This window comes from Fundulus heteroclitus, chromosome 1 (assembly GCF_011125445.2).
Source record: "Fundulus heteroclitus isolate FHET01 chromosome 1, MU-UCD_Fhet_4.1, whole genome shotgun sequence".
Classification (NCBI taxonomy): domain Eukaryota; kingdom Metazoa; phylum Chordata; class Actinopteri; order Cyprinodontiformes; family Fundulidae; genus Fundulus; species Fundulus heteroclitus.
Window position 1 is genome coordinate 5,867,112 of NC_046361.1, and position 27,566 is coordinate 5,894,677.

Here is a 27,566-nt window from a genome sequence, read left to right on the forward strand (position 1 = left end):
ACCACCACACCACTGCAGTCCCTATGAAGACAAAGAACATTTTTATTTAGTCATACCGACAGGAGTAGAACAGAGTTGAGCGCTGTGATGCATGGTAGAGCAGGCGGGATAGGGAAGGACTAGTGTATAAGGGGCTATGGCGGTGTAACGCCATCAGCAAAGCCAGTTGTGCGTTTTCCATCATGTTTGGAGAATTTCATCAGTCTGCCTTTGTTTGACTTATGATAAACAGCTCTACATTACAATGTCACCAGGTGACTCTGAACTCATCCATGCACTGAAAGGATGCTAAGAACAAACCGATGCATGGATGTGGCAAGACTTTCTCCAGCTGAACAGAAACAAAACTGAAGTTATTATCTTTGGACCTAAAGAGGAACAAACTACTGTCAGCACGCAGCTTCAGTTATTACAACTACAAACTAGTGATCAGGGTTGAAATTTGGATGTTTTTGATGGACTCAGACCTGAACCTTCAAGGACACATAAAGACAGACACAAAGTCAGCCTTCTATCACCTGAGAAACATTTCCAGGATTAAAGGACTGATGTTCCAATGAGATCTAGAGATACTCAACTTTTTCTTTTCTTTAGTTGCAGTGATTACTGCAACTGTGTCTTCACAGGTCTGCCAAAAAATAAATAAAAATCAATCAGACAGCTGCAGCTGATCCAGAAAGCTGCTGCTCGCATTCTCACTGAATCCAGGATGGTAGAGCACATCACCCCAGTTCTAAAGTTTTTACACTGGCTCCCTGTAGCTAGGAGAATAGACTTTAAAATACTTTTTTAGTTTATAAATCACTGAATGGCTTAGCACTAAAATACATTACAGAGCTGTTGTTGCTGTATCAACCCTCCAGACCACTGGGATATTCTGGTTCTGGCCTATTCTGCATACCCAGAACCTGCTGCTGAAATGTGTTATACAAATAAACTTGACTTGTGGTGTCCTCTTTCCTCTACCCGCTGGAGCGGAGTTCTACTGCTGTTTTCCTCACAACATACCCATATATTATTGGGATCATTTTCATAAATGGCTCCAGGATTCAAAGCCTCGAGCTTTAAATCTTTGGCATGCAATGAAAAATGGGCTACTGCTCAGAGTTTGATCTGCTTAGTTTTGATCTTCAAGTTTCAGTTTAGTATCAAGAAAATGCATCAACCTCGAATTCACCTATATTTATTATATCTATCTTTTGTTGGTGGGAGTTCTAAATGTCCCAACCTCTACTGGTACTAAATATCACCAGTGATTCATTGAGATGGATGTAGTTCCACCGAGCTCCACATGGCTCCACAAAATGGACGAGCCAATCAGGATCTTCGTAGATGTGACATATCAGATAAGTGACTTTTTTGATTCAGACAACAATGGCGGCTCACAAGTGATAATATTGATGCTGCTATTTCATCAGTGTTGTCCAATCTAATGAACATTAATTCTTTAAAAGAACACTGAAGACTTTTGTTTGTGGAAACAATGTTTTTGCCCTTCTCCCGACCAAGTTTGGCAAGAACTTGTAAAAATGACCTTGAGTCCGTAAAGATGATGGACAAGTGGTTTATCCAATCATATGCAAGGATTTTGGATAAGGCCCCTCCTTCTGAAGTACTTTTCCAGTGGAGGAAGCCCAGATGTATATGTGGAGCCGTGTGAAGCTCGGCAGAGCTACATCCACCTGGCGAGAGTCAGATTATAAAACTAAGGCAGCAATGTCACATCGTCCCATACATTATCTAAATGTCCTAGATCTAAACTAAACTAGATGTGCAGAGAGGCATAACAACAGTTACTTGTTGTCTCGCTCAAATGGACAGAGGATGTGTTTACCACGCGTCTTCCAGCAACGTGCTGAACAGGGTGAAATGTTGCTAGGTATGAGATGTCTGTTCCCCACAAGCTCCAAACTTCTACTGGCCTTCAAGGAAATATTTAATTAAATAAATATACTGCAGAAATAATCAGAAAGTTAATTATTGAAATTCCAATTAAGTTTCGTAGGAAACAAATTGGAAAGTATATTATATGTCTTAATTGCCTGGCCTAATGTTTCAATTATTGTTTTAAACTAAATAATACAGAGGTTGGGAACGGCCTGGGTTCAGTTGGGATGCCTCCCTACTGAAACTGGTACCCCCGCCACCCGACCCCGGATAAGCAGAAAAGAATGGATGGATGGATAGATGGATGGAATACAGAGGTTAAATCTGAACAAATTGTTGTTTTTAATGGTTTTATATCTCCCACCCACTGTGCTGCTAAACTGCTAGCATTTCTGCTGTGTAACCTTTACAGATAATCCATTTGTGATGTGTTTTTCTATTTTTAATAAAAAAGTCTGGTACTACAGAAGCTATTCCTATTTTACATCTGTTTTTGATGCATCTATATAAATCTGACCATACTAATAAGTGTTTATATATTCTTGTATTGTATTTGACTCTAGATTGTATTTCTTATCCTTTTTCTATTTCATTAAAGTTATGTCTACTTTGCTTCCAGTGAAATCCAGGGTCGTATAACTCCTTTACCTTCCTCTTCTACTTGAGGCTTTTGGCAAAAAATTGAACGCGTGCATTACCACAACCTATTGGTAGGGAGTGTGGAACGAAATTTCTATTCTCTAGATCTAATTGGAACTAAAACAGTAAAAACTGTTTAGGAATTAGAAATAGTGCCAGATAATCCTGTAAATGTTCTTCAGGTTATAGAAGGCTGACTTTCAAAACTGTCTTTATGTGTCCTTGAAGGTTCAGGTCTGAGTCCATCACAACACCCAGATTTCAGCCCTGATCACTAGTTTGTAGTTGTAATAACTGAAGCTGCGTGCTGACAGTAGTTTGTTCCTCTTTAGGTCCAAAGATAATAACTTCAGTTTTGTTTATGTTCAGCTGGAGAAAATTTTGCCAATAAATTAAGGGTTTAAAAGTGATAGATTTGTAAACTCATTTCCTTACTACTCCTTATTCCTCCAAGCGGCAGACAGTTTTTCTCCTGTTTGACCAAAGCCCAATGCTACTTGAAAAGTCCTGCCCTCAGTGCAAGATCTTTTTCCTGTGAAAGTAAAGCCCAGGGAAACTGAAATGCCCCATGTGGAAATGTGCATTGGGAAAGGGGTCTGATGACAAAATACAAAATATGAACAAAAATAAACAGAAGCAAGACCTTTGACAGAGATTTTAACATTTTACTAATTCAGAGGAGCTGAACTGGACCTCCTTTTAATATTGTACTCCCCCTGGAGTTCTTACAGGCTGAGGCTGAATCACAACTACAAGATGCAGTCACACAAACAGCCACCATCACCAGTATGTGCACAAAGCATTGGAAAACACATAACAGACAACATTCGACTTGGCTCACTGCTATGTCCTCCATCAGTCATGTGCACCTTTTGAGAGGTGTGATATTTGAGTACACACTACACTGGTATTGTAAATTTGCAGAATATAAAAAACAGTGGAACATCCCGAAGCACCAATACTTTTTTTTTAATTGCTTTTAAGCAGTTTGACTTTATTGGTGTGGTGGGATCTGATATGACAATTATTAGAAACAACAAAGCAAAACCTGAAGAAATGTAAGGATGGCATATATTTTTCCACAGCAATGTGACTGTTAAACTTTGCTCAATGTTACTTGGGGTCATCTCTTGGAAGATCAAATCCTCATTGCTCACCAAGGCACAGAACTGCTGATGTAGCTACAGATGTGCCCTGACTTGGAGAGTACATTTTCTAAGAAATGACAATGTAATATGGAAACTAAAAGTTAAGGCCAATGATGGGCAATAATTGTAATCTTTGGTGGGTACTAGTAAAATATTACATTATCTAAGATAGAGATAGTGAATTGCTGAAGCTATCATTACAAATGATTTGCTAATTTGAGATAATTTGACCAGTAGCCTAATTAAAAACAGTTTAATTGTTATTTTTGGACCGATGTAAATAACAAATGTAAATAAACGTGATTATCTAAAACAGATGACCTGATCTCCTGAACCTATACTCAGAGGATTCGGATACAGGGACAAGGGTATCACTGTTTGATATTGCTCAGACAGATTTCTGTATCAGCTTATAGAAATCAGTGAACAGAGGAAGTAATTATTATGACTGAACGTAAATCGCTGCGGTCCAAAGTACAGTTAAGTCTCCTCCCACAGCGCAGCCAGGGTTTAAAGCTACTCTGTAGAACCTATATCTGTCGCATTTTGGTCTCTACTTACTTGCCTGTCTGTCTACCTCTATCAGATCTCTCTGGAATCCTAATTTCCTTCATCTAATAGACAAATAAAACAAAATTAAAGAAACTTCGGAATGTCTTTTGGGGTCAAAAACAACAGAAAGATCAGCTCTCCTCCTCAAATGGACTTCAGCAGCAGAACTTATGCTGGATCAGGAGGTGTAAAAATCAGCAGAGCAGTCTATGCAGGCAGAGTCTTCAATGATACCAGAGCACATGGCCACAGAGGGATGCCAGTGGCTGGCCGAAGGCCTAGCCCTGGATACACTTCCATCTTGCTCCAAGGACGGGCCGAGGTCAGTGGAACTCCCGTCACTGCGGTCACTGTGAATAAGAGCCTGCTGGTCCCCCTCAACGTTGAGATTGACCCCACGATTCAAGCCGTTCGCTCCCAAGAGAAACAACAGATCCAGGTGCTCAATGACCGCTTTGCCTCCTTCATCGACAAGGTAAGAATTATTCTAATGTAGTTCCCAGGTAAAAGCTGTTTTAAAGCGTTGACATTGTAAAGCAACTCTGGTTAGAAAGCCTCGTGTTTTTCATTTCATGTAATTATCATTCCATGAGTTCTTTGATTTTTGTCTCCACATCCTCCTACTATACATTTCAAAATGTATTTTTTAATTTGGGTAGTGCAGTAGACCTAATAACTAGTTGGGTCAAAAAATGTGAACAGTATTTCTTCCAAACATAACGTAACTGTAGATTTGGCCTACTAGAAAAAAAATACTTTAAATTTAACAGGGAGCAAGAAGGTCCTGGATTTAACTCCTGAGTTCCACATCGGGGTCTTTCTTCATGTTCTCATGCACTTAGGTGTGAGTGTGTGCATGGTGGCTTGTCTATGTGATGCCCTCTGATAGACTAGTGAACCCCAACTCTCGGCAATTGACCGCTGGAGATAGGCATCACCCCCCACGGCCCTGCATGGATGAGCAGGTTTATAAAAATTATGAATAATTTAGCATATTTATAAAATTCCCAAAAGTTATTCAGTCTTATTCACATACAAGCTAGAATTGACAAGTTACTAGTGATGTTTAGTAGCACCAAATTCCTTTCTCATTCAATACTGAGGAAAATACAGACTGGAATTGGCGATACTGATCCGATACCAATACTTTGTGCAAATACACCTAATGTGCCTGGTAAATATACAACAAATGTTGCTTATTTATGAAAATGATTGGTTCCAATTGAAACTGAAATATTTAATTAAGTAAATAAATGCGACAATTATTGCGCAGTTGTCAGTGCCTGCATTTTGAGATACCAACTTAACATTTAAAGCAAATTTGATTGAAATAATAAGATTTACAATCAATACGGCAGAGATGTGGTTATGATACAGGACGCTGTCACACATGAAAACATGTTTTACCGCTAAAATAAATTTTTCAAACAACATATTTCATAAATCTATTTAACAGACAGACATATGGCATATTGATGTATAAATAAGTGATTTAACACTGAACTACTTTGTTTTATGCTATTAGACATACAGACATGTGTCACGACACATTATTAAATATGTATATAAATACGTGCGTTCATGCTGAAATAATTTGTTTTATGCTCTTAAACAAAGACAATTTTACAATTCTGAGATTTTCCTCAAATTATGTCACTAAGTGCTATTTAGGCTTAGGATTCTTTGTGAATACGGACACAGGTATTGCAGGTATCGATATTTCATTAAAAATCCACACATCACTACAAGCTATTCCAGAACTACAAACCAGTATTAATCATTATGTTAAGGATGTGGTGTAGACCGATGAAGAACAAGCGATGAAGACAACTAACACACCACCAACATCTCTGCACAACCTTTACTGATCCATCATTGGTTTAAGGATGCTGCTGTTCCAACAAAATACCAGCTGTTGTCTGCTCACAGGCAGGTTTTTAATCTCCTTCTGTCAGAACGATGATTAAACATAGATAAGGAGAGATAAACCTTATCCAGAGTTTGTGCTATCTTTCTGTTTCACTGTATGTCTGCATACTCAAGTAAAAACTCCACCCTATAGAAACCTGTTACGTTCTCAATGTCAGTGATATGTCCCTGAGTTTCACTTTTACGCCTTCATTATAGGCAACAATGTCCCCTGTACACTTTCAGTCACCCCTGCCACCACTGTCCTTCTGATCTTCTCTTATCAAAACCTATATTATACAGTTAAATATTTGTCATTCTACATTCAGAAGATAAAACTTTGCTGCTAATTTTTTTCCATCCCAGTTGAAACACGGGAAGTAGGGGAAGGATTACCTGCAGACTTTAAAAAGGAGAGTAGACCACAACCCCCTTCTAGTGCTTTTAGATATTCTGTAGCTCAGTAGTTTTTGATGTGTACTTTATTGTTAGAACCTGCTCCGCTTTAGTTTCCCCTTTCATCTATTTATTAAATTAAAACCTGGATGATGATCATTTTTATACACTTACATTTTCAGAGGAGAAACTTTCTTTTTATCATGACTGTATACCAGGCAGGCCTTCCTGACAGTCGGGAATAACCTCTGTTTAAATTTAACAAATAAATGCAACAAGTATTGACAGTAAAAGAGAGGTGTGTAGTAAATAATGGTAAAGTTTTATATTCAATAGAAAATGAATGGATTCTAAGATTAGAATACATTCTGCATCAAAGCAGATAGCCTTACTTTTTGACAGATTTTCTTAAAACTAAAACAGAAAGTGAACAAAATAACATGCAGTTTGGAGATGTGTTCCAGGACTGAAACATATGCTACTTTTCAGTTTTGACTTGTTGGATAACCAAATTCAGGTTTGATTGCATTGAATCGGAACTGAACTTCCTGCAGGTTAAATTAATATGCAGCTCCAACATGAAGTTAACTATTTATAACATCTAATGTTATGACATGTCATGTACAAGATTGTTTCTTCTGTTTTTGAGTCATACTTACATGTATTAGATCATTTAGCAAGTTTTAATAGCGAACTGCAATATTCCGGATAACTACAAAATTAACTTTAGAATTTTTAAAAGTTCCATCCATCCATCCATCCATCCATCCATCCATCCATCCATCCATCCATCCATCCATCCATCCATCCATCCATCCTTTTCCAGACGTCCCTCTCCCCAGCCACTTGGGCCAGCTCCTCTTAGGGAATCCCAAGGCGTTCCCAGGCCAGCCGAGAGACATGGTCCCTCCAGCGTGTCCTGGGTCTCTCTCTCGGTCTGCTCCTGGTGGGACGTGCCCGGAACACCTCACCAGGGAGGTGTCCAGGAGGCATCCTGGCATCTACGAACTCTTCCAATACCTGAGTTTTTTCCTCAGCAACCAGTCAAGCCGCCTGCCGCTTTGGCTCCTGGTGCATGTCAGCTGCTTCCGGAGTCGCACAGGCCAATAAAGCCCAATAGGACTTCTTCTTCAGCTTGACAGTATCCCTCACCGCTGGTGTCCACCAGCGTGCTCGAGGTTTGCCACATGCACCGACAACTTTGCGGCCACAGCTCCGGCTAGCCGCCTCAACAATAGAGGCCCGGAACATGTTCCACTTAGACTCAATGTCCCCCGCCTCCCTTGGAATGTGTTCAGAGCTCTCCCGGAGGTGGGAGTTATAGCTCCGTCTCACGTGGACTCTGCAGACGTTCCCAGCAAACCCTCACAATACGTTTGGGCCTACCAGGTCTGACCGGCTTCCTCCCCCACCATTGAAGCCAGCTCACCACCGGGTAGTGGTCAGTGGAGAGCTTTTCTCCCTCTCTTCACACAAGTGTCCAAGACATGCGGCTGCAGCTCAGATAAAACAACAACAAAGTCGATCATTGAACTACAGCCTAAGATGTCCTGGTGCCAAGAGCACATATGGACACCCTTATGCCTGAACATAATGTGGATGTGAAATGTAATCTACAGAAAGAAAAAAGCAAACATGCTGACAGTCCAACATGAATATAGAACTTAGAGGGTCTGGGAAGGTTTATTTTTTTCAGAACCTTACCAGAATTTGTCATTACTAATCAGACCATACATTCTGCTCTCTGTCTGAAAACAATGAAGGGGAATGTGTACTCACCAGTCTGTGAACTTAAACTCACTTGGAATACATAGCAGGGCAATGATCCAAAGCACTACAGTAGGCCTGCCTCTTAATGACTCTGACAAAACACATTTAGCAAGGCTATGTGACACACTTTGTAGCAGAACTGAGAAAATCATAGACAACAACATCTGGAGTTGAGGTTCCGGGACTTGGATACTGATCATTTACAAATACATCAAATGGGTCACAAATACCATACTTGAGTTTGAATTGAGACATGACCAGAAATAACCTAGCAATTCAAATGAAATATAACAACAGAGAGCGTATAGACGTTAACTGAGCTAGATCTAGTGAAAGCTTTGGTAATCACAAACCACACACTCTTAAAGAACAGTAAATAAGTAAGTAGTACAAATTTTGCAAACATTTGCATCTCACAAGACAGGAAAAAAAAAATCACAAGACAAAGAACAAATAAACATGCCAGCATCTATTTGCACCTTTTGGAGAAAGTTGATATGACTATTTATTATTGATTGTTTTTTATCTCTCCACATTAGGTCCGCTCCCTGGAACAACAGAACAAAATCCTAGAGACCAAATGGAGCCTGCTACAACAGCAGACCAGCGTCCATTCCAACATCGATGACATGTTTAAAGCATACATCTCCAACCTCCACAGACAGCTGGACAGCCTGGGCAAAGAGAAGATGAAGCTGGAGGGCTACCTGCACAACAAGAATGACCAGAAGGAGGATCTCAAGAAAAAGTGAAAGACTGCTACTTCCAGAAGTGTTCCCCCTAGAAAACATGAGATGAGACTTTTTATGAAATGTTCAAAAATAATTTCATAACATTTTTCCATGCAGGTATGAAGATGAACTCAAAAAGCGCATGGAGTCTGAGAGCGACTTTATTCTTATCAAGAAGGTAGGGACTGTAATCAGTTAACTAGACTTAAACTTGCTGCTTAGATAACTTGTAGACGTTCATTGTCATCATTCAGCTTCACTTCCTAAAGAGCATTTTTCCTCCAGGATATGGATCAAGCCTTCACAAGTAAGGCTGAGCTGCAGGCAAAGTTGGATATTCTGACAGATGAGGTTGATTTCCTCAGGGTGATCTATGAGGAGGTATGGCACACACTTTATTCTTTTGTGTCCATTTTGGGGAATTCTTATTCTGTTAACCCGTTCGGCAAACATTTTTAATAGTAATTTTAATAGTAATTCCTTATTTCATTTTTATTTGGAGCTTGCTTCTCATCTGCAAAATGTTTTTGCTGTTTTGTTTGCACATCTTGACACAAGTCCTTTTCCATCTCTGAAAATGGTTTAAAGAGCAAGACTTTATTGGAAAACTTAACTAGTTGGTTAATAATATCTAACAGATACTAAAGGGTATGTTTAAAAAAAGTTGCCTGGTTAAGAAAACCAGTTTACTCGATTAAAGGGTTGTTGGTTGCTGGAACCAGGAACCATGACTAGTAATACAAACTATGTGTTTTCAACCACAGTGGTACAATGTCCACTGATGGAGGTTGTGTGAAAAACTTTGTACGATAAAAATCTTTAATGGGGTGAATTAACAGCTCTTTGTTGTGACTGTCTCTGTGTTTCATACACAAGAGAGCCAGCTTTGATTTTCATATCAGGGTTTTCAAGAAACCACTGACTTTCCTTCATGGAATTTCAACTTCCAGGATCCCTTAGGTAACTTTCCATTTGGAAATGTGGAAGTTTAAACATGCTAGAATGTGCTAGTTTGTGCTGTCCTAGCTATAAGCTTTTAAAAATCTTTTTTTTTTTTTTAAATAGGCTTCATGTACAGAAACTTTGAGAACTTACAGAGAGAAAAGCCTGATAACTGATAAATATGTCTTCAATCAACACATCAGGCAGGGCTCTTGAGAAGATCACTAAAAATCAAACAGCTATTCTGACTTTCAGCATAACTGGATTCTAATGTAAAACATTTATTGCTGTATTTATGTCTGGCCAGAAGTTTCAAATAAGTAATGTAGCCCTTGCACAAATCCGACAATGATTGCTGGTATTGTTAATGTGGCCGACGGTGGCCAAAGGATTAGGGAGTTTGTCGTGTAACTGGCGGGTTGCTGGTTTGATCCTCAGCTCTGACTGCGTCAGTCGTTGTGTCCTTGCCCAAGGTGAAAAACCAAAATGTTAAACCCCAAATAGCATGAAAAGGTATAAACAAATGTTGATATTGGTTTAATTTCCTCAGGAACTGCGTGAGCTCCAGAGCCAGGTCAAGGATACCTCAGTCATTGTGGAGATGGACAACAGCCGCAAGCTGGACATGGACTCCATTGTGGCTGAGGTCAATGCGCAGTATGAGGACATCGCCAACCGCTCACGTGCTGAAGCAGAGACATGGTACAAAGCCAAGGTACTCCATAAACCAAAAAGTAGTTAACTGTTCACAGGTTCAGCTAGAGGTGCACCAATTTGTGATAACTACTTTCTTTGGTTCTCATTTAGTATGAGGAGATGCAGACCAGTGCCAACAGATATGGAAAAGACCTACGGGCTACAAGAACACAGATTGCTGAACTTAACAGCAATATTCACACACTGACATCCAAGATTGGTACAATCAAGGGACAGGTATTGAAAGGCGTTTTCTCAAAATTCTGCAGGGCTTCCCACCAGTTTAGACCGTCAGGTCAAAACCTGTTGACAGTGTTATTTAATAAATTGCATTTTAGTGCAGCAACCTGGAGGCCCAGATTGCTGAGGACCGCGGTCAGATGGCTGTGAAGGACGCCAAGGCTCGCATAGAGGAGCTGGAGAGGGCACTGCAGAGAGCCAAGCAGGACATGGCCCGTCAGATCAGAGAGTACCAGGACCTGATGAACCTCAAACTGGCTTTAGACATCGAGATTGCCACCTACAGGAAGCTGCTGGAGGGGGAGGAGGACAGACTGGCAAACGGCATCGAGGCTATCAAAATCTTCCAAAAGAACTGTAAGTTGAGCTCAATTGGACAAGGAAGATTGACACAGTTTATACTCTGCCTAATTATTTAACACCTGATTTGATATACGACAGCAAATTACACTGTGAAGAAACACCCCGGCGGATTCAGCAGCTTCTCCAGTGCTGGTGACGGCAGAGGCCTGGAGAACTTCAGCAGTGGTAGTGACAGCAGCTACAACAAGATTCAGACCCGGAAGAACATCATAATCAAGACCATTGAGACCAGTAATGGCAAAGTGGTGTCTAAATCCTCCGAGGTCATTGGTGATTGAGCTGGCTAGATTAGAGGTGCAGCCACAGTTGGGGCCAAAATTATTCACCCCCCTGGCAGATTTAAATGAAAATGTCTTTCAATCTAAAATTAGGATAAATTTAAGAAAAAGTATTTGTTCTTTATATACACTTTCACGGAAAATCACTTGTCAAACCTTATATCCTTTTCAAAAATGCAAAATCATTATTGTCATTGCAATAGCAACAAAAACCTTCTTGCACCTGCCGATTAGTTTTCTGCATGTTTCCACTGGTTATCTTTGGTGATGAGCTCTAAGTCATGGAGGTTGCGAGACCTGCTTGACATCACCCTGATCTTTAGCACTCTTCACCTGTTCTATATCAGATCCAAGTCTGGACTCTGGCTGGGTCACCCCAAGATGTCAATATTACTTCCGGTCAGCAGGAACATGTTGGTGGAAGGAAAAACTGACTGCTGGAGATATTGATCATTTTAACCTCAACTATAAATGTCTGCTCTGATCTCCTTTGTATCTCTGGTTGTTGTATACAGCTCACCCACTCAACTGTTGTAGTAATTAGGACGTTGCTGTGGTGATAATGTTGTCCCTAGTACACACCAACCTGAATAAAGATGTGTTAATTAAAGGAAAGGGAATTTGCTTTCATTTCAGAAGACATTGTGGAGAAAAAAAATATCAACTTTAGGAAATGTACCTGTATTATGGGATTAAACAGGAGAAGGGTTTTTTTATTGTTGAGAGTTGAAAAGTGATTGAATTGATTGTCTTGTTTTTATTAATTTTGAGAAGATATTTTCATAATAAATTCCATTTACCTACATGGTGCCAGTTGTTAGTACTCTGAAAACGTGTAAATCAATGTGTCTCCAAGAACAACAAGAAAAAAGGACTTTTTAGTTGAAATTACAAAGGGTTTTCAGAAGATATCAGTTATGACCAATTTCCTAACTGACCATTCTTCACTAATCCACAACTGAGAGATTTATCTTCTGGGAAGAGTAACCATATATCACATTCAAATTGAAAATCGGGGATTGGTCTTTAATGTTTCACAGTCAAGATTGTTACAATTTGTATCTCAGAAGATAAAGGCTGAAAAATATTCTGACTCTACCAGTTAAAATCTTTAAAAAGGGACTCTCTTTGTATCTTAGTATGCAGAGTGGAACTTTGCACTTCCTTTATCTGAACATTTCCAATGAGTTTGTCTGATTTCATTGGTGTATTTGGATGCAAACTCTGTAATGCTGTAATCTTTAGTATGGCTTGTCTGGTTAAATATTGTGTTAGCAAACAAAAATACTGTCATGTAACAGATATGACCTTTGATTACATTAGATCAGAGGTTTTCAAATTCATTGAATGTGAGCCTTCTCTCGGAATAGGTAAAGATACCTCCCCCCCAATTACCACTACCACAAACCTACCCCACACATGTCCCTGCCTGCAGTAAGTACATCTTTCTTTTGTGTTTATTCGAATCCTGATAGCCAACACATTTTATTTTTATTGTATTTATTTTACCAAAGTGCATTCATAAAAAAAGGCCTATTCATAAAATATCCATCCAAATATTTCAATTTTACATGCTACTTTTACTGTAACATCACGGACAGAGGGCCTAGTTTTAAAATTGAGCTGTCATTAGAGCAAATTGATAAACAATTGTTTTCAACAGCGGACAAACTGAACTAAACAGATGCCAATGTCAAACTGAACTCACGTCAACAGGAGACGTCAACTGAAATAAAAATAAAAAAGATAACCTGAATTTAACAGTGCTTTTTAAATAATGATGACAATGATGATGATTATGATCAGAAGAAACTTTTGCATCACCTCCCAGAAGCTGGAAAGAAAAGAGACAAAAAAGATTTTCACACCTCACTTAGTAACTCTAATATTTTAGTCTAAATATTTTAGCCTAAACTTTTTATTTGTTTTTCTTCAATCCCACAGTGATGTTTAGTAATTCCTGCCAAAGGCTGCAGCATTTTGATTTAATCCATCTGAATGCAGTATTTGTAAGCTATACACTGATTGGATGAAAAAAAAATGTCTGTGATTGTCTGGTGGAGTGGAAAGTTTTTGAAATCACGAGCACGGAAACAGCCGAGCGAGCGCACAGCTGCGCTCTTGAGCGTGGAATGAGCAGGAGCGCGCGAGCAGAAATGGAACTGAGCGCGAGGACAGTGGGTTGAGAAGAGTTTTTCAGAGTTGAGTGCACGTCAGACCGGTTTTGAGCATTGAGAATTGTCATATGCATATATGCCGGATGCATGTGCAGGTGTGTGTGTTTATTTACATCTTTGATGAAAAATTAGGACTTTTTTTGGTCCTTTTTCCAGGCTAGGGGATAGGTTTAGGACTAGGGTGAGCATCTTTTGTGTCATTCGTTGTTTTGACTGCAGGTACGAGTCAGGCTAAAAACTAGGGGTGCACAGATTGCAGTTTTCTGGTCGATTCCGATTTTGGCTGATACCGATTTTATTTTTTAGAAATGACATTTTCAGGTGTTATAAGTTATAAGGTCACAATGCAGCTTCAGTATTTCAAACTTATTTTACTGAAAACATTGAATAACCCTTTTTTTCTTTATTCGAACATTGCTGGGGCCGTAGAGTGGCACAGTGGGTAGCGCTGTTGCCTTGCAGCAAGAAGGTCCTGGATCTTTCTGCATGGAGTGTGCGTGTTCTCCCTGTGCATGCCAAACACATGTCCAAAAACATGACTGTTAGGTTAATTGGTCTCTCTAAATTCTCCTGTAAGTGTGTGCGTGGATGGTTGTTTGTCCTGTCTGTCTTTGTGTTGCCCTGTGATAGACTGGCGACCTGTCAAGGGTGTACCCCGCCTCTCGCACATTGATAGCTGGAGATAGGCAGCAGCACCCCTCAAAACCCCATGAGGGATAAGCATCCGTAGATAATGGATGAACATTGCTGTCCAAACTAATAAATGAACTAAAAACAATGCAGTCTTTCATTTTTGACATCCGTCCGTCCGTCTTCTTCCACTTATCCAGGGTCGGGTCGCAGGGGTAGCAGCTTCAGTAGGGAGGCCCAGACGTCCCTCTCCCCGGCCACTTGGGCCAGCTCCTCCGGAGGAATCCCAAGGCGTTCCCTGGCCAGCAAAGAGACATAGTCCCTCCAGCGTGTCCTGGGTCTTCCCATGGGCCTCCTCCCGGTGGGACGTGCCCGGAACACCTCACCAGGGAGGCATCCAGGAGGGATCCTGACCAGATGCCCGAGCCACCTCAACTGGCTCCTCTCGACGTGGAGGAGCAGCGGCTCTACTCTGAGTCCTCCCAGGATGACTGAGCTTCTCACCCTATCTCTATGGGAGAGCGGAGACACACTACGGAGAAAACTAATTTCAGCCGCTTGTATCCGGGATCTCGTTCTTTCTGTCACGACCCAAAGCTCGTGACCATAGATGAGGGTAGGAACGTAGATCGACCGGTAAATCGAGAGCTTCGCCTTTTGGCTCAGCTCTCTCTTCACCACAACGGATCGGTACAGCGCCCGCTTCACAGCAGACACTGCACCAATCCGCCTGCCGATCTCCCGCTCCATCTTCCCCTCATTCGTGAACAAGACCCCAAGATACTTGAACTCCTCCACTAGGGGCAGCACATCCTCCCCAACCCAGAGAAGGCACTCTACCCTTTTCCGGTTTAAGACCATGGTCTCGGATTTAGAGGCACTGATATTCATTCCGGCCGCTTCGCACTCAGCTGCGAACCGCTCCAGTGAGAGCTGTAGATCACGCCCTTATGAAGCCAATAGGACCACGTCATCCGCGAATAGCAGAGATGCAATCCTAAGGCCACCAAAACGGATCCCCTCAACACCTTGGCTGCGCCTAGAAATTCTGTCCATAAAAGTTATGAACAGAATCGGTGACAAAGGGCAACCTTGGCGGAGTCCAACTGTCACTGGAAACGAGTGGGGGGTACTCCCCACTAGGATCCCTCGGTGGACATGGTTGAATGCCTTCTCCAGATCCACAAAGCACATGTAGACTGGTTGGGCAAACTCCCATGCCCCCTCCAGAATCCTGCTGAGGGTATAGAGCTGGTCCAGTGTTCCACCGCCAGGACGAAAACCACACTGCTCTTCCTGAATCCGAGATTCAACTATCCGACAGACCCTCCTTTCCAGAACCCCTGAATAGACCTTACCAGGGAGGCTTAAGAGTGTGATTCCTCTGTAGTTGGAACACACCCTCCGGTCCCCCTTTTTAAATAGGGGGACCACCACTCCAGTCTGCCAATCTAGGGGAACTGCCCCCGATGTCCACGCAATGCTGCAGTTAACCAACACAGCCCCACAACATCCAGAGCCTTAAGGTACTCAGGGCGAATCTCATCCACCCCCGGGGCCTTGCCACCGAGGAGCTTTTTAACAACCTGTTATGGGAGTTCTGGGTGGAATTCTAAACAAAAGTAACTGAGTTCCCATCTTTACTAAATGAGGAGACGGTGGTGATATAGTTCCAGCACTTTTATTGAGAAACAGAGCGGAGATTCACATAGTTGGGAAGTAAATGGCACCCCACGGTCCCGCTGCAGTCTGCGTCTGCCCTGTCTCTGCCTGCTTCGCTTTTCGGGCTTCCCCTAATACTGCACCGTGGCCTTGGTTTGAGACATAACAAAGACAGTCTATCATAGACAATAATCATTCTACGCAGCATTCAGCCTTGCACTCAGCAAACAGTGGATCTTATACACAGACATCATGTCTCCAGGCCTCCAATGTCCGAGTGGTGTGAGGCCACAGTGACTTCAGAATAATAATTCTTATAACATTCCTCTCTTTTTTTTTATGATGGCGTCGTCAGCATCAAGACAAAACAAGATGACCCATCACTTGAAAATGTGAACAAAGCACAGAGGAACCATTTCTGTAAACTCGTAAAGTGGGACCCAAAGGGTTCCCGTGTTGGAACCGGGTAGTGCTGGAACTTTTAGTACAGATCAACATGAATGCTTCAAAGAGGTTTAACACACAAGATCAAAGATTTAGCTTTTGTCTACAATTTAGGGTTCATCTACTTAAGTAAGGCCTGTTTTAGGTACCTATGCGCACATTATTTTAAAATGACATTAGACTAAGATAAGCTAAACCTGTTCAGTAACCAAGATCAAATCCGTCTACACTTCCCCACCCTGAATACCCTCCTACTCCTTTCTCCACTCACCCGTCCGATGGACAATAATCCACCACTCCAGACTTACAACACCAGGAGCAAAGGCAGGAGAGGTTCAGTACAGGCAGCGGAACCCCAGAAAATGCTACCCCCCCCCAGGAGGTAGTAAAAACTGGCAAGGCCCCCCTCCCAGGGAGATCTGCTCTCGGCCAATCTGAGCCTGAAAACCCTGTATTGAATCTAAGTGTTATCATTACCAGCTACTATTAAAGGATCTTTAGAGCCAATCCGATCCTGGCTCTTCCTATATCAAATCAAAAGGTGCATAAACCATAGATCTTTGTGTGTCTGAAGCAAACAGTTTCCATTTTTTCATAAATCCATATTGATCAATATGATGTAACATTAAAGTGTAGATCTCATAACACAAAAAAAAATGTCCGAGTGGTGTGAGGACATAGTGACTTCAGAATAATAATTCTTAAAACACAACCTCGGCAACCTCAGCACCAGAGATGGGAGAACCCGACCCAGATTCCTCAGGCTCTGCTTCCGCAATGAAAGACATGTTGGTGGGATTAGGGAGGTCTTCAAAGTATTCCGCCCACCGAAACATGACGTCCCGAGTCGAGGTCAGCAGCACACCACCCCCACTGTAAACAGTGTTGCTACTGCATTGCTTCCCCCTCCTGAGACGCCGGATAGTGGACCAGAATCACTTCGAAGCCGTACGGAAGTCTTTCTCCATGGGCTCTGCAAACTCTTCCCACGCCCGAGTTTTTGCCTCGGCGACTAGCCGAGTTGCCGCTTCAACTGCGGGTTCGAGGGTTGCCGCCGCGACATGCACCGACAACCTTGCAGCCACAGCTCCGACTAGCCGCCTCAACAATAGAGGCGCGGAACAGGGTCCATTCAGACTCAATGTCCCCCGCCTCCCTCGGGACGTGTTTAAAGTTCTCCCGGAGGTGGGAGTTAAAGCTCCGTCTAGTGGGGGACTCTGCCAGACGTTCCCAGCAAACCCTCACAGTACGTTTGGGCCTGCCCGGTCGGACCAGCTTCCTCCCCCGCCATTGGAGCCAACTCACCACCAGGTAATGGTCGGTGGAGAGCTCCGCCCCTCTCTTCACCCGAGTGTCCAAGACATGCGGCCGCAGATCAGATGAAACGACAACAAAGTCGATCATTGAACTGCGACCTAGGGTGTCCTGGTGCCAAGAGCACATATGGACACCCGTATGCTTGAACATGGTGTTTGTGATGGACAATCCATGACGAGCACAGAAGTCCAACAACAAAACACCACTCGAGTTCAGATCAGGTGGGCCATTCCTTCCAACCACGCCCCTCTGGTCCCACTGTCATTGCCCACGTGAGCGTTGAAGTCCCCCAGCAAAACGAGGGAGTCCCCAGTAGGGGCACTCTCCAGTACCCTTTCCAAGGACTCCAAAAAGGGTGGGTAATCTGGGGCAAGCGCAAACAACAATCAGAACCTGTACCCCCACACAAATGCGGAGGGAGGCCACCCTCTCCTTCACCTGGGAAAACCCCAACGTGCAGGCAACAAGTATGCCCACCCCAGCTCGGCGCCTCTCACCAAGGGCAACTCCAGAGTGGAAGAATGTCCAGCCCTTCTCAAGAAGACTGGTTCCAGAGCCAGAGCGGTGCATCGAAGTGAGTCCGACTATCTCTAGTCGGAACCTCTCAACCTTACGCACAAGCTCAGGCTCCTTCCCCACCAGAGAGGTGACATTCCACGTCCCAAGAGCCAGCTTCTGCAGCCGAGGATCGGAACGCCAAGGTCCCCGCCCTCTACTGCTACCCGTTGCACAATGCACCCGACCCCTTTGGCCCCTCCGACAGGTGGGGAGCCCATCGGAAGGGGGACCCATGTCGACTCTTCGGGCTGAGCCCGGCCGGGCTCCATGGGCAAAAGCCCGGCCACCAGACGCTCGCCAATGTGCCCCACCTCCAGGCCTGGCTCCAGAGTGGGGCCCCGGTGACCCGCGTCCGGGTCAAGGGAACATGACGTCCAATAATTCTACTCATCATAAGGGGCTTTTTTGACATTATAAAGACAAACAAAATCAGCACAGACCTGTTTAAAGCCTTGGGGCAAAATTAAAGTGCACAGCAGTACTTTGCTTTTACTAAATCTCAACAATTAAGCTCAGCTGAGGACAAACTAATAAAACAACTTAAACTACCAATAAAGTGTCCTGAGTTATAGCTTTTCTTGTGGTGCAAAATAAAAATGCCCAAATGCAGCAGCGTCGTGGCTATTTAAGCATGTAAAAACAATCTAGAAAAATAACCTGTAACAGCTCTTGAAAGTCAAACAATCTGCACCATAAAATGCAGCATGTGTAACATTTTCAAACCTCAAAAGGTAATGTAAGTTAAAAAAGGCACAGGTAGGTTTTTCACTTAAACTACTACCTGTCCAGCCAAGCTAAACAACGCTCACTTTCAAAGCTTGTGCATTGGGCAGAGCAAGACGAGGGAAGCGATTTTCATTTAGCATCCAGTAAGCCAATGGGTCCTGGATCCTGTCGATATGAACTTCAGATAGGTAGTTCTGTACCTGCACGGCTGAAGGGCTGGCTAGCTGTTGCTCCTTATCTATGTTCTCCCTCAGGATTTCATCATGTACTTCCAAACAGTAGACCACACCTTTTGGCTGCAGGTGCACCTATGTCAGGAGGTCCCTGTTCAGTGGATGTTCCAGCAACAGGTGGCCCATTCACATGTGTGCATTGGTTCCCCCCGACCTCTGTACATTTGGCCAAAAGGAGCAGCTTCGCTTCATCCTTCACCTCCGCTTCAAAGTAGCGATTCTTGTACCTTGTTTAGCATAGACAAAGAAAAATGGGTCAATCGTCATTTTATACGCAATGTATTTGTTTGACTTGCATATAAATAAAAAACACATTTCAATAAAGCTATTTTTAACAATATTCAAGATACTTGCCTCGGATCAAGAACAGTGGCCAAGATGTACTGGGGCTCTGGCTCAAAGTTGTTGAATTTTCTCACAATGGCCTCCAACAGTGTGGCTTTGGCTGTACCCGACACCACAGTATGTGTGTGCATGCTTCTCCAACAACTGTTTGAGTGCAGAGATGGCTAGGATTACATCTGCTGCTGTGGCTGTTGATGAGCTGATTTCCTTTGTGAGTTCCTCAAAATGTGCAAGGACGGTCAGCACATTGCCCATTAGCTCCCACTGGTGCAACATGTAAACTGTGCTGTTCCGCCTCGTCGATACATCTTGTTGCAGTCACTTCCTTGGCTGATCTAACTGTGTCTGTATATCATAGAGTCAGGAATAAGTGAATGAAGAATGCTTAAAATGTCCAACATTTCTCCTTCCCATTGACACAACAGCTGCAATGCTAAACTGTCCCTCGTTTACAATGAATTGCTGTGTGTGTGCCAGGCAGGGCGAGCTTTTCAAGTTGGCTTCATCTAGTGCTTTGGCCATATTACAAACGTCCCGTAAAACAACGTGAACTCTTGCATGAACGACTTTCCACTAATCGAACATCGCCTTAAACATGGCAAATGAAATTGGCAGCAGTGAGAGACCCCAACATTTCTTTACAGTGCAAAGGTACTTGATGACATTCAAACTGCACGGTAGGACTTAAGATTTACATTAAACTTACATCAGAAGTCCAGATGTCTGTTGTTAAGCTAAGTGTCTTTGCAAAGGCTTCTATCAGGCTGCTGATGTGTTTCGAAACTTTGTTGAACAACTCTGGTAATGCAGTCTGAAAAATATCTCCCGACTCGGCACATTATTCCGTGGGCTCAAGTACTGCATCAGGCTCATGAAACCTTGGTCCTCAATGGCTGAAAGTGCCTGGTGGTCCAATGCCAGAAACTCTATAATTTTCCTTGTAGTAGCTTTGTTCTTTTCACTGCTCATAAGAGCTAACAGCAGGCCACTGACTGTCTCTTTCCCACTGCTAGCTTATGGTATTGTAACTGTATTGTTTTTACATCTAAAATAGATATTTCTCAAATAGTCTATTGTTGCATGCCTTTAATGTTTTTCAGTTTGTGTTTCCCTTGCCGGGGAGAACTTTATCTGTTCTTCCTTGCTAGGATAAATAAATACTGCTTGAAAGAAGATCACCATTTTTTTGTTAAACATGATCAATGCTTTTTTTTCTGATAACACTATTTGCAAAAACATTATGTGGCTATCACAACCCCAAAAGGCAGTTTAGTTCATCAAAGTAATTGTATAGTATGTGCATAGGTTTACCTCATTGTAACATTGGTAGAAACTGCATTTGATCACGTCATAAATGAATCAAAATCTGAAGGTGATAGCAGTAAAATATTTTGTTTTATCTAAGCCATGTCTGAGGATAATTTCTCAAATTGCTGTGGAAGAGCCATTATTTATCCCGTGACTACACCACAGACATGAATACGTAGACGCCGCGTCCTCGGGTGAGAGGCGTGCCGACAGAGCGGCCATCTTAGGTCAGACCTAGCTGCGCTCAGAGAGAATACAAGTCAATTCAGAAAAATTTACTTTATGTTTTCAGACACTCTGAGTCCGGTGTATTCTCACCCGATTTCCAGATAAATCAACTGACTGAAACGTCACCCCTTTAGGGGCTACATGGGACCAATTGACTTAATTAAATTATTGTCTAACTTAATGTATAATTTCGATTTTGTATTGAAAGTAAGCAAACTTCCAGAGCTACGTCCCAGGAAGCCCGACTTTTACTCCGCTTATGGGTGCGCAAATAAAAGGATACTAGAAACCAGATCCTGGGGAATTACCTTCCATAAGTAAGATTTTATGATAGATAATCCCCATGCTTTACAGTCACAGTTTTTCTGGCATAAACACAATATGTGCTAATGGGTAGCAGGGATGGAAGTAGAGAAAAGTACATTAAACACCAAAAACAAACAAAATGGTCCTAAATTACTGGATAGACATGATTTGTGGTGGGGGGGATATTATACAGTTTTTGCTATGATTTTGTAATGTATTTGATTCTTAGATGCGTTAGTTTTTTTGTTGATTTATTTCCCCCCAGATTGCTGTTTGTAATATATAATTTTTAAATGCTGTTATGAGCACCTCTGCTCTCACTTGTCTGTATATAGTTTTGCTCCTATGTAGATCAGTGCTGTTGTCTGTAGATCGGTGTCTGTGTATATAGCCTATACATACAGTATATATATATATATATATATATATATATATATATATATATATATATATATATATATATATATATATATATATATATATTTATAGGAAGAAAGAGAGAGAAATTTATGTGTGTATAAATTGTGTGTATATTAGATTAATATATAACTGCAAAATATGTAAGTGCATGTACATTTTTCATCCAGTTTGACTTCAATTTAAATAGTTTTGGTTCTGAATAAATATATGTAATCTGTCTGAAATGTCACGAGCGTTGTGAACATATGATTAAAATGAGATCTGAGCTACCTCCTATTCATTTTGACAGCAGATGTCTGATCTGTGGTCTGACCCAAGATGGCCGCCCTGTAGGCACGCCGGCCCAGCGGCCGGCAGCGTACAATGGGGCGTCTACGTATATGATGTCTATGGACTACACAATATATTACTCCACCAGCAGAACCTGCTTACCAAAATTAGTTGAATTAAATTTCTTTATTTGTCCCCTGCAGGTGAAATTTAGTTTCGGTACAGCCCATCAAGAGAAAGACATGCATGAGTAGAGGGGAGACTTGCCAGGCACCGCGTACTTGCAGGCTGTCTCCAGGAGTTAGATCCGCTGTTTCATGGATGGAAAAATAAAAGACATACGGTCTATAATAACTGATTCATATGATGTGTGGTTGGTGTGTAGTTGTGTCAAGGACCAACCTAGTTATTTCTTTACACATATAATATGAAATGTTAGATATATTTACACTTGCTACACCAAGCTGCTGCATCACCTTGGAAAATGAATCTGACGGGGGCAGAGTCATGTGGTAGTTTGATGGAGTTCTCTCCCCAGATAGGTTACGATTAATATAACATTAGTAAGGGTAAAATGTGGTTTGTCAAGGAAAGATGTGCCTCCCCCAAGTGGAAACTAATGTTCTAATACACCCCACTGATAGTGAAGGACCTTTTACACTTTAATCTTGTTATGCTTAGTGTGTGTTAATAATTTGTTTGTTATTTTGGCTGGTAAAAGTAAGAATTGGTTCAACTGATAAAGTGGGATTGATTATTGGAACATTTGTACTGTGTTGATTAGATGTGTGTATATAGTTAGACACTTAAGACACACACAAGGATTCACATGTAAAACAGATAATGTCTTCATGACGACACATTCTCCCTAGAAATGACAAAGTCAGGAGGCAGCCCCCGTTTCTGGCATTGTGTCTAAATAGCTCTTTTTACATGCACAACATTTCACAATCGGATTACCATGTATACGGATTGTATCATTTATGTGGGCACACAATCAATTAATCTGATCATAAAGTGCATTTATATGCACCTGGCTTTATTTAGAAAATAACCACTCTGGCATGTGCAGTTATCAAATTCCCCATAGACATCATATATGTGGACGCGTCGTTGGGCGGGTTCTGCCTATGCTGCGATGCGTCGGAGCATCCGCCATGTTAAATGTGGCAAATCTGCAGTTACTCAGTCACTTAAACAGTATCAGGGGGACTTTAATCTCAGAATATACTTTGTATCGTAATATTTTTATCTTCGTATCCCTTTAGCCTCAGTCTCCTAAATTTATTTTCGTAAAGAATAAAAATAATGAAAATGATTTAACCTGGCCCTATTACTCCAGGAGTGAAATAATTCTGCAAACTGTAACTATTCTGGAAATGTTCCCTCTTAATTCTCATAATATGACATTTTTCTCATAACATTATCACTTTTATGTTTTTTTTTTCTCATATTAGTAATTTTACCTCTTCAATACTCCCCCCAAAAAGTCTGTTCCTAAAGTTTCACATGTGACACGGTTTTATGAAATAATGAAGACCACAATGTTTAGTTTTAACAAATTGATCCTTATATTCATAACACATACACATACAGGGGTTGGACAATGAAACTGAAACACCTGGTTTTAGACCACAATAATTTATTAGTATGGTCTAGGGCCTCCTTTTGCGGCCAATACAGCGTCAATTCGTCTTGGGAATGACATATACAAGTCCTGCACAGTGGTCAGAGGGATTTTAAGCCATTCTTCTTGCAGGATAGTGGCCAGGTCACGACGTGATGCTGGTGGAGGAAAATGTTTCCTGACTCGCTCCTCCAAAACACCCCAAAGTGGCTCAATAATATTTAGATCTGGTGACTGTGCAGGCCATGGGAGATGTTCAACTTCACTTTCATGTTCATCAAACCAATCTTTCACCAGTCTTGCTGTGTGTATTGGTGCATTGTCATCCTGATACACGGCACCTCCTTCAGGATACAATGTTTGAACCATTGGATGCACATGGTCCTCCAGAATGGTTCGGCAGTCCTTGGCAGTGCCCATCTAGCACAAGTATGGGGCCAAGGGAATGCCATGATATGGAAGCCCAAACCATCACCTATCCACCCCCATGTTTCACTCTGGGCATGCAACAGTCTGGGTGCTACGCTTCTTTGGTGCTTCTCCACACCGTAACTCTCCCGGATGTGGGGAAAACAGTAAAGGTGGACTCATCAGAGAACAATACATGTTTCAAATTGTCCACAGCCCAAGATTTGCGCTCCTTGCACCATTGAAACCGACGTTTGGCATTGGCACGAGTGACCAAAGGTTTGGCTATAGCAGCCGTGGATATTGACCCTGTGGAGCTCCCGACGGACAATTTTGGTGGAAACAGGAGAATTGAGGTGCACATTTAATTCTGCCGTAATTTGGGGAGCCGTGGTTTTATGTTTTTTGGATACAATCCGGGTTAGCACCCGAACATCCCTTTCAGACAGCTTCATCTTGCGTCCACAGTTAATCCTGTTGGATGTGGTTCGCCCTTCTTGGTGGTATGCTGACATTACCCTGGATACCGTGGCTCTTGATACATCACAAAGACTTGCTGTCTTGGTCACAGATGCGCCAGCAAGACGTGCACCAACAATTTGTCCTCTTTTGAACTCTGGTATGTCACCCATAATGTTGTGTGCATTGCAATATTTTGAGCAAAACTGTGCTCTTACCCTGCTAATTGGACCTTCACACTCTGCTCTTATTGGTTCAATGTGCAATTAATGAAGATTGGCCACCAGGCTGGTCCAATTTAGCCATGAAACCTCCCACACTAAAGTGAGAGGTGTTTCAGTTTCATTGATCAACCCCTCTATATCTATGAGTCGTTTGTATCCAGTGACCTTTAGTCAACTTTGACTGACGTTGACAGCTCTTGAAACCGCTTCTAACACATGCTTTTCTGAATTAATTACAACATATGATCCCCCTGAAGCCTGTTCCTGACACGGCTGCTCCTTGCAAATCAAATTATTTTCAATTGTAATCCTGGTCTACAAAAGTAACAAATTACATCTAAATTGGCTCTGTGTCCATATGTGAAAATTTAACTGTCGCTCTGTAATATTGGATGTAAATACTGTAGATTGCATTACACTATGATATTTTTAATCAAGCAAATAAATAATTGTAAGGTAATAATAGCCTGTTAAAGATTTTATATGACACCAGCATGTTTCATGATGACTTTTGAACTGCCCACAACCTGTTCTGTTCCATCAGCTGTTCCATTTGCTTTGAACAAATTACAAAATTGCTAAAACCTACTTATTTAATAAAACTACATAGGTATTTAGTGAAGCATTTAGTTTGTTCTCAGTTTTATTCCTTTCTGAAATAATGAAAATGTGTTTTTACTGTGCACCCTGCTCTGGTCCTGACAGGTTAATGCATGTGTTGCATCAGATCCTAATTCTTTCTAGTTTAATTGGCACCAGGTTCATCCAGTCTGCTAACCAAGCACACACGAGTTCATAGGTTTGGTAAGTAGTTAACATAGTTTTGTAAAATCTGGGCAAATTGTGATGCTTGAATTTAATCATTGTGGTGTCCTGAAAGGGTTCTTGTTTACTGATGAACTTATATCTTGTTCTGGCCATCAACACGAATATCACACTTTTAGGAAAGCAAATGGCCTTCTACAGCAAACACAAGACACTGAAGCTTTCCTGTCACACATAATGTCATAGTCTGCTCCCGTCTGTCACCATCATACAAGTTGCAGTAATCCTGTTCCACATCAAAACATTGTCTGTAACAGACTGGGCAGTCAGTTCAGACTGCTTTTATAGACAAGGTGGTCTATGGCACCATCTGCTGGGTGAGGGGTGCTCTATTGAGTCCAGTTGTTCCAGGCAATCGTTACTTCCTGATTTTCCTAACTAGAAACAATGAGCCTTACTTACATTGCCTGACCTCACACTCACAGCTGATTTTTTTGTTTTGTTTTAACAATCAAAGGAAAAATACAGAAGTCAATAAAATGTTCTGTTCAAGCTCATTCTAAATGTCTCAGACACTGCTGAGAAATAGGTTTCTTTTACTTTAACAAATTAACATGTTTCCACATCATCATATAACTTAATATCAGACAAAGATAGCTTAAAAAGGCTCAAAATGCTGCTTTCAAATGATAATTTTATTTACTGAGAGAAAAACCACTACACAAACAAAACCATTTAAAATGCAAGTCGCTCCTGGCATGTATCGATCTGATGAACCCGAATTCAACCGCACACAGAGCCTTGCTTTAAGACAGTTTATTGAAGATGGTGGATAGTGGAGCTGAAGAACCAGAGAGCTGTACCGGTCTGGAGCAGGTGAGTGGTGACGGTTGAAGTGGGAAGAGGCTGAAGGACCGCAGGTGCTGCACTGAGAAGCCAGGCAAGCGCAAGTAGCCAGGTAGCCTTCTGGGCTAAGGGAGCACAGAAGTTCCCAGGACGGTCAGCAGCATGGCAAGAGTTCTAGGTGCTGATGGACAGCAGGCAGGCCACGAGGAAGATGAGAACAGCAGGCTTGAGGTGAAACGAACGACAAGAAGGTAGCGAAGGATGTGAGGCGTAGACTGGAGCAAGAGGGGAGCAAGAGGTGAGCAAGGGGTTGACGTGAGGTGAGTTGAGAGAGAAGTTCCAGCAATGAAGTGCTGGCAGAGGAGCCCTTGAGTAGGCAGAGTGGCAGGTGGAATCAGTTTCCTTTGATTATCGACGGCAGGTGCAGTGATCAGCTATGGAGTGGGAACAGGCAGCATGGGAGGCAGAAAGTGCTGAAACTGTCCATGGTGAAGTGGATGAAACTGAACCCTGACAGCTCCGTTCCAAATAGAAATATATGCAGTAATTCTCCACATTTCTTAGACATATGGAGTTGAATATTCCTGTCCACACCCAGGTCTGATTACTGCTAGGATCAAGCAAGAAATCCTTTTAACAGAATCTGTCTGATTAGGTAAAGTTGGCTAAAAGATCTCAAAAGGAAACTCAGGAAGAGATGAGTCATTAGCTCCTGTCAGAAGCTAATGACCCACTTTATTAGGCGGATCATCACAAACCTAGGAGTTAAGATGGATGCAGACCTTAAACTTAGCAGTCAAATTAGGGCAGTAGTCCTCCAGCTTCTTTCATCTGAGGCACTTAGCTAAAATAAAGTCTTTACTACTAATGCAGCTGTTTGAAACAGTAATCCATGCTTTTATTACATCCAGACTGGATCGCTGCAGCGCATTATTTTTAAGGAATAGTGAAACATCTATTAGGCAATTGCACATTGTTCAAAATGCTGCTCTTAACTAGAACGAGAAAATCTGAGCCCCACCCCCCCCCCTCCCCCTCATTTAAAGTCACTTCATTGGTTACC

The 27,566-nt window shown here is 42.0% G+C and overlaps 1 protein-coding gene across 1 annotated transcript; it reads left to right on the forward strand.

Moving 5' to 3' along the window:
• The first annotated feature begins 4,365 nt into the window (after nt 1-4,365).
• LOC105934236 (keratin, type II cytoskeletal 8-like) lies at nt 4,366-12,200 on the forward strand. Its single transcript, XM_012874134.3, has 8 exons — nt 4,366-4,701; nt 8,840-9,048; nt 9,149-9,209; nt 9,317-9,412; nt 10,524-10,688; nt 10,781-10,906; nt 11,008-11,266; nt 11,351-12,200. Exons 1-8 carry the CDS (start codon nt 4,375-4,377, stop codon nt 11,548-11,550), a joined length of 1,443 nt encoding a protein of 480 aa, XP_012729588.2. The 5' UTR covers nt 4,366-4,374; the 3' UTR covers nt 11,551-12,200.
• Nucleotides 12,201-27,566: the final 15,366 nt, after the last annotated feature.

Bases quoted from the DNA above. Each gene is read 5' to 3' on its own strand.
- LOC105934236 (XM_012874134.3), top strand. From the start codon at position 4,375: ATGGACTTCAGCAGCAGAACTTATGCTGGATCAGGAGGTGTAAAAATC. The intron at 9,049-9,148 runs GTGAAAGACTGC...TTTTCCATGCAG, and splicing joins AAGGAGGATCTCAAGAAAAA to GTATGAAGATGAACTCAAAA. The intron at 10,907-11,007 runs GTATTGAAAGGC...ATTGCATTTTAG, and splicing joins TTGGTACAATCAAGGGACAG to TGCAGCAACCTGGAGGCCCA.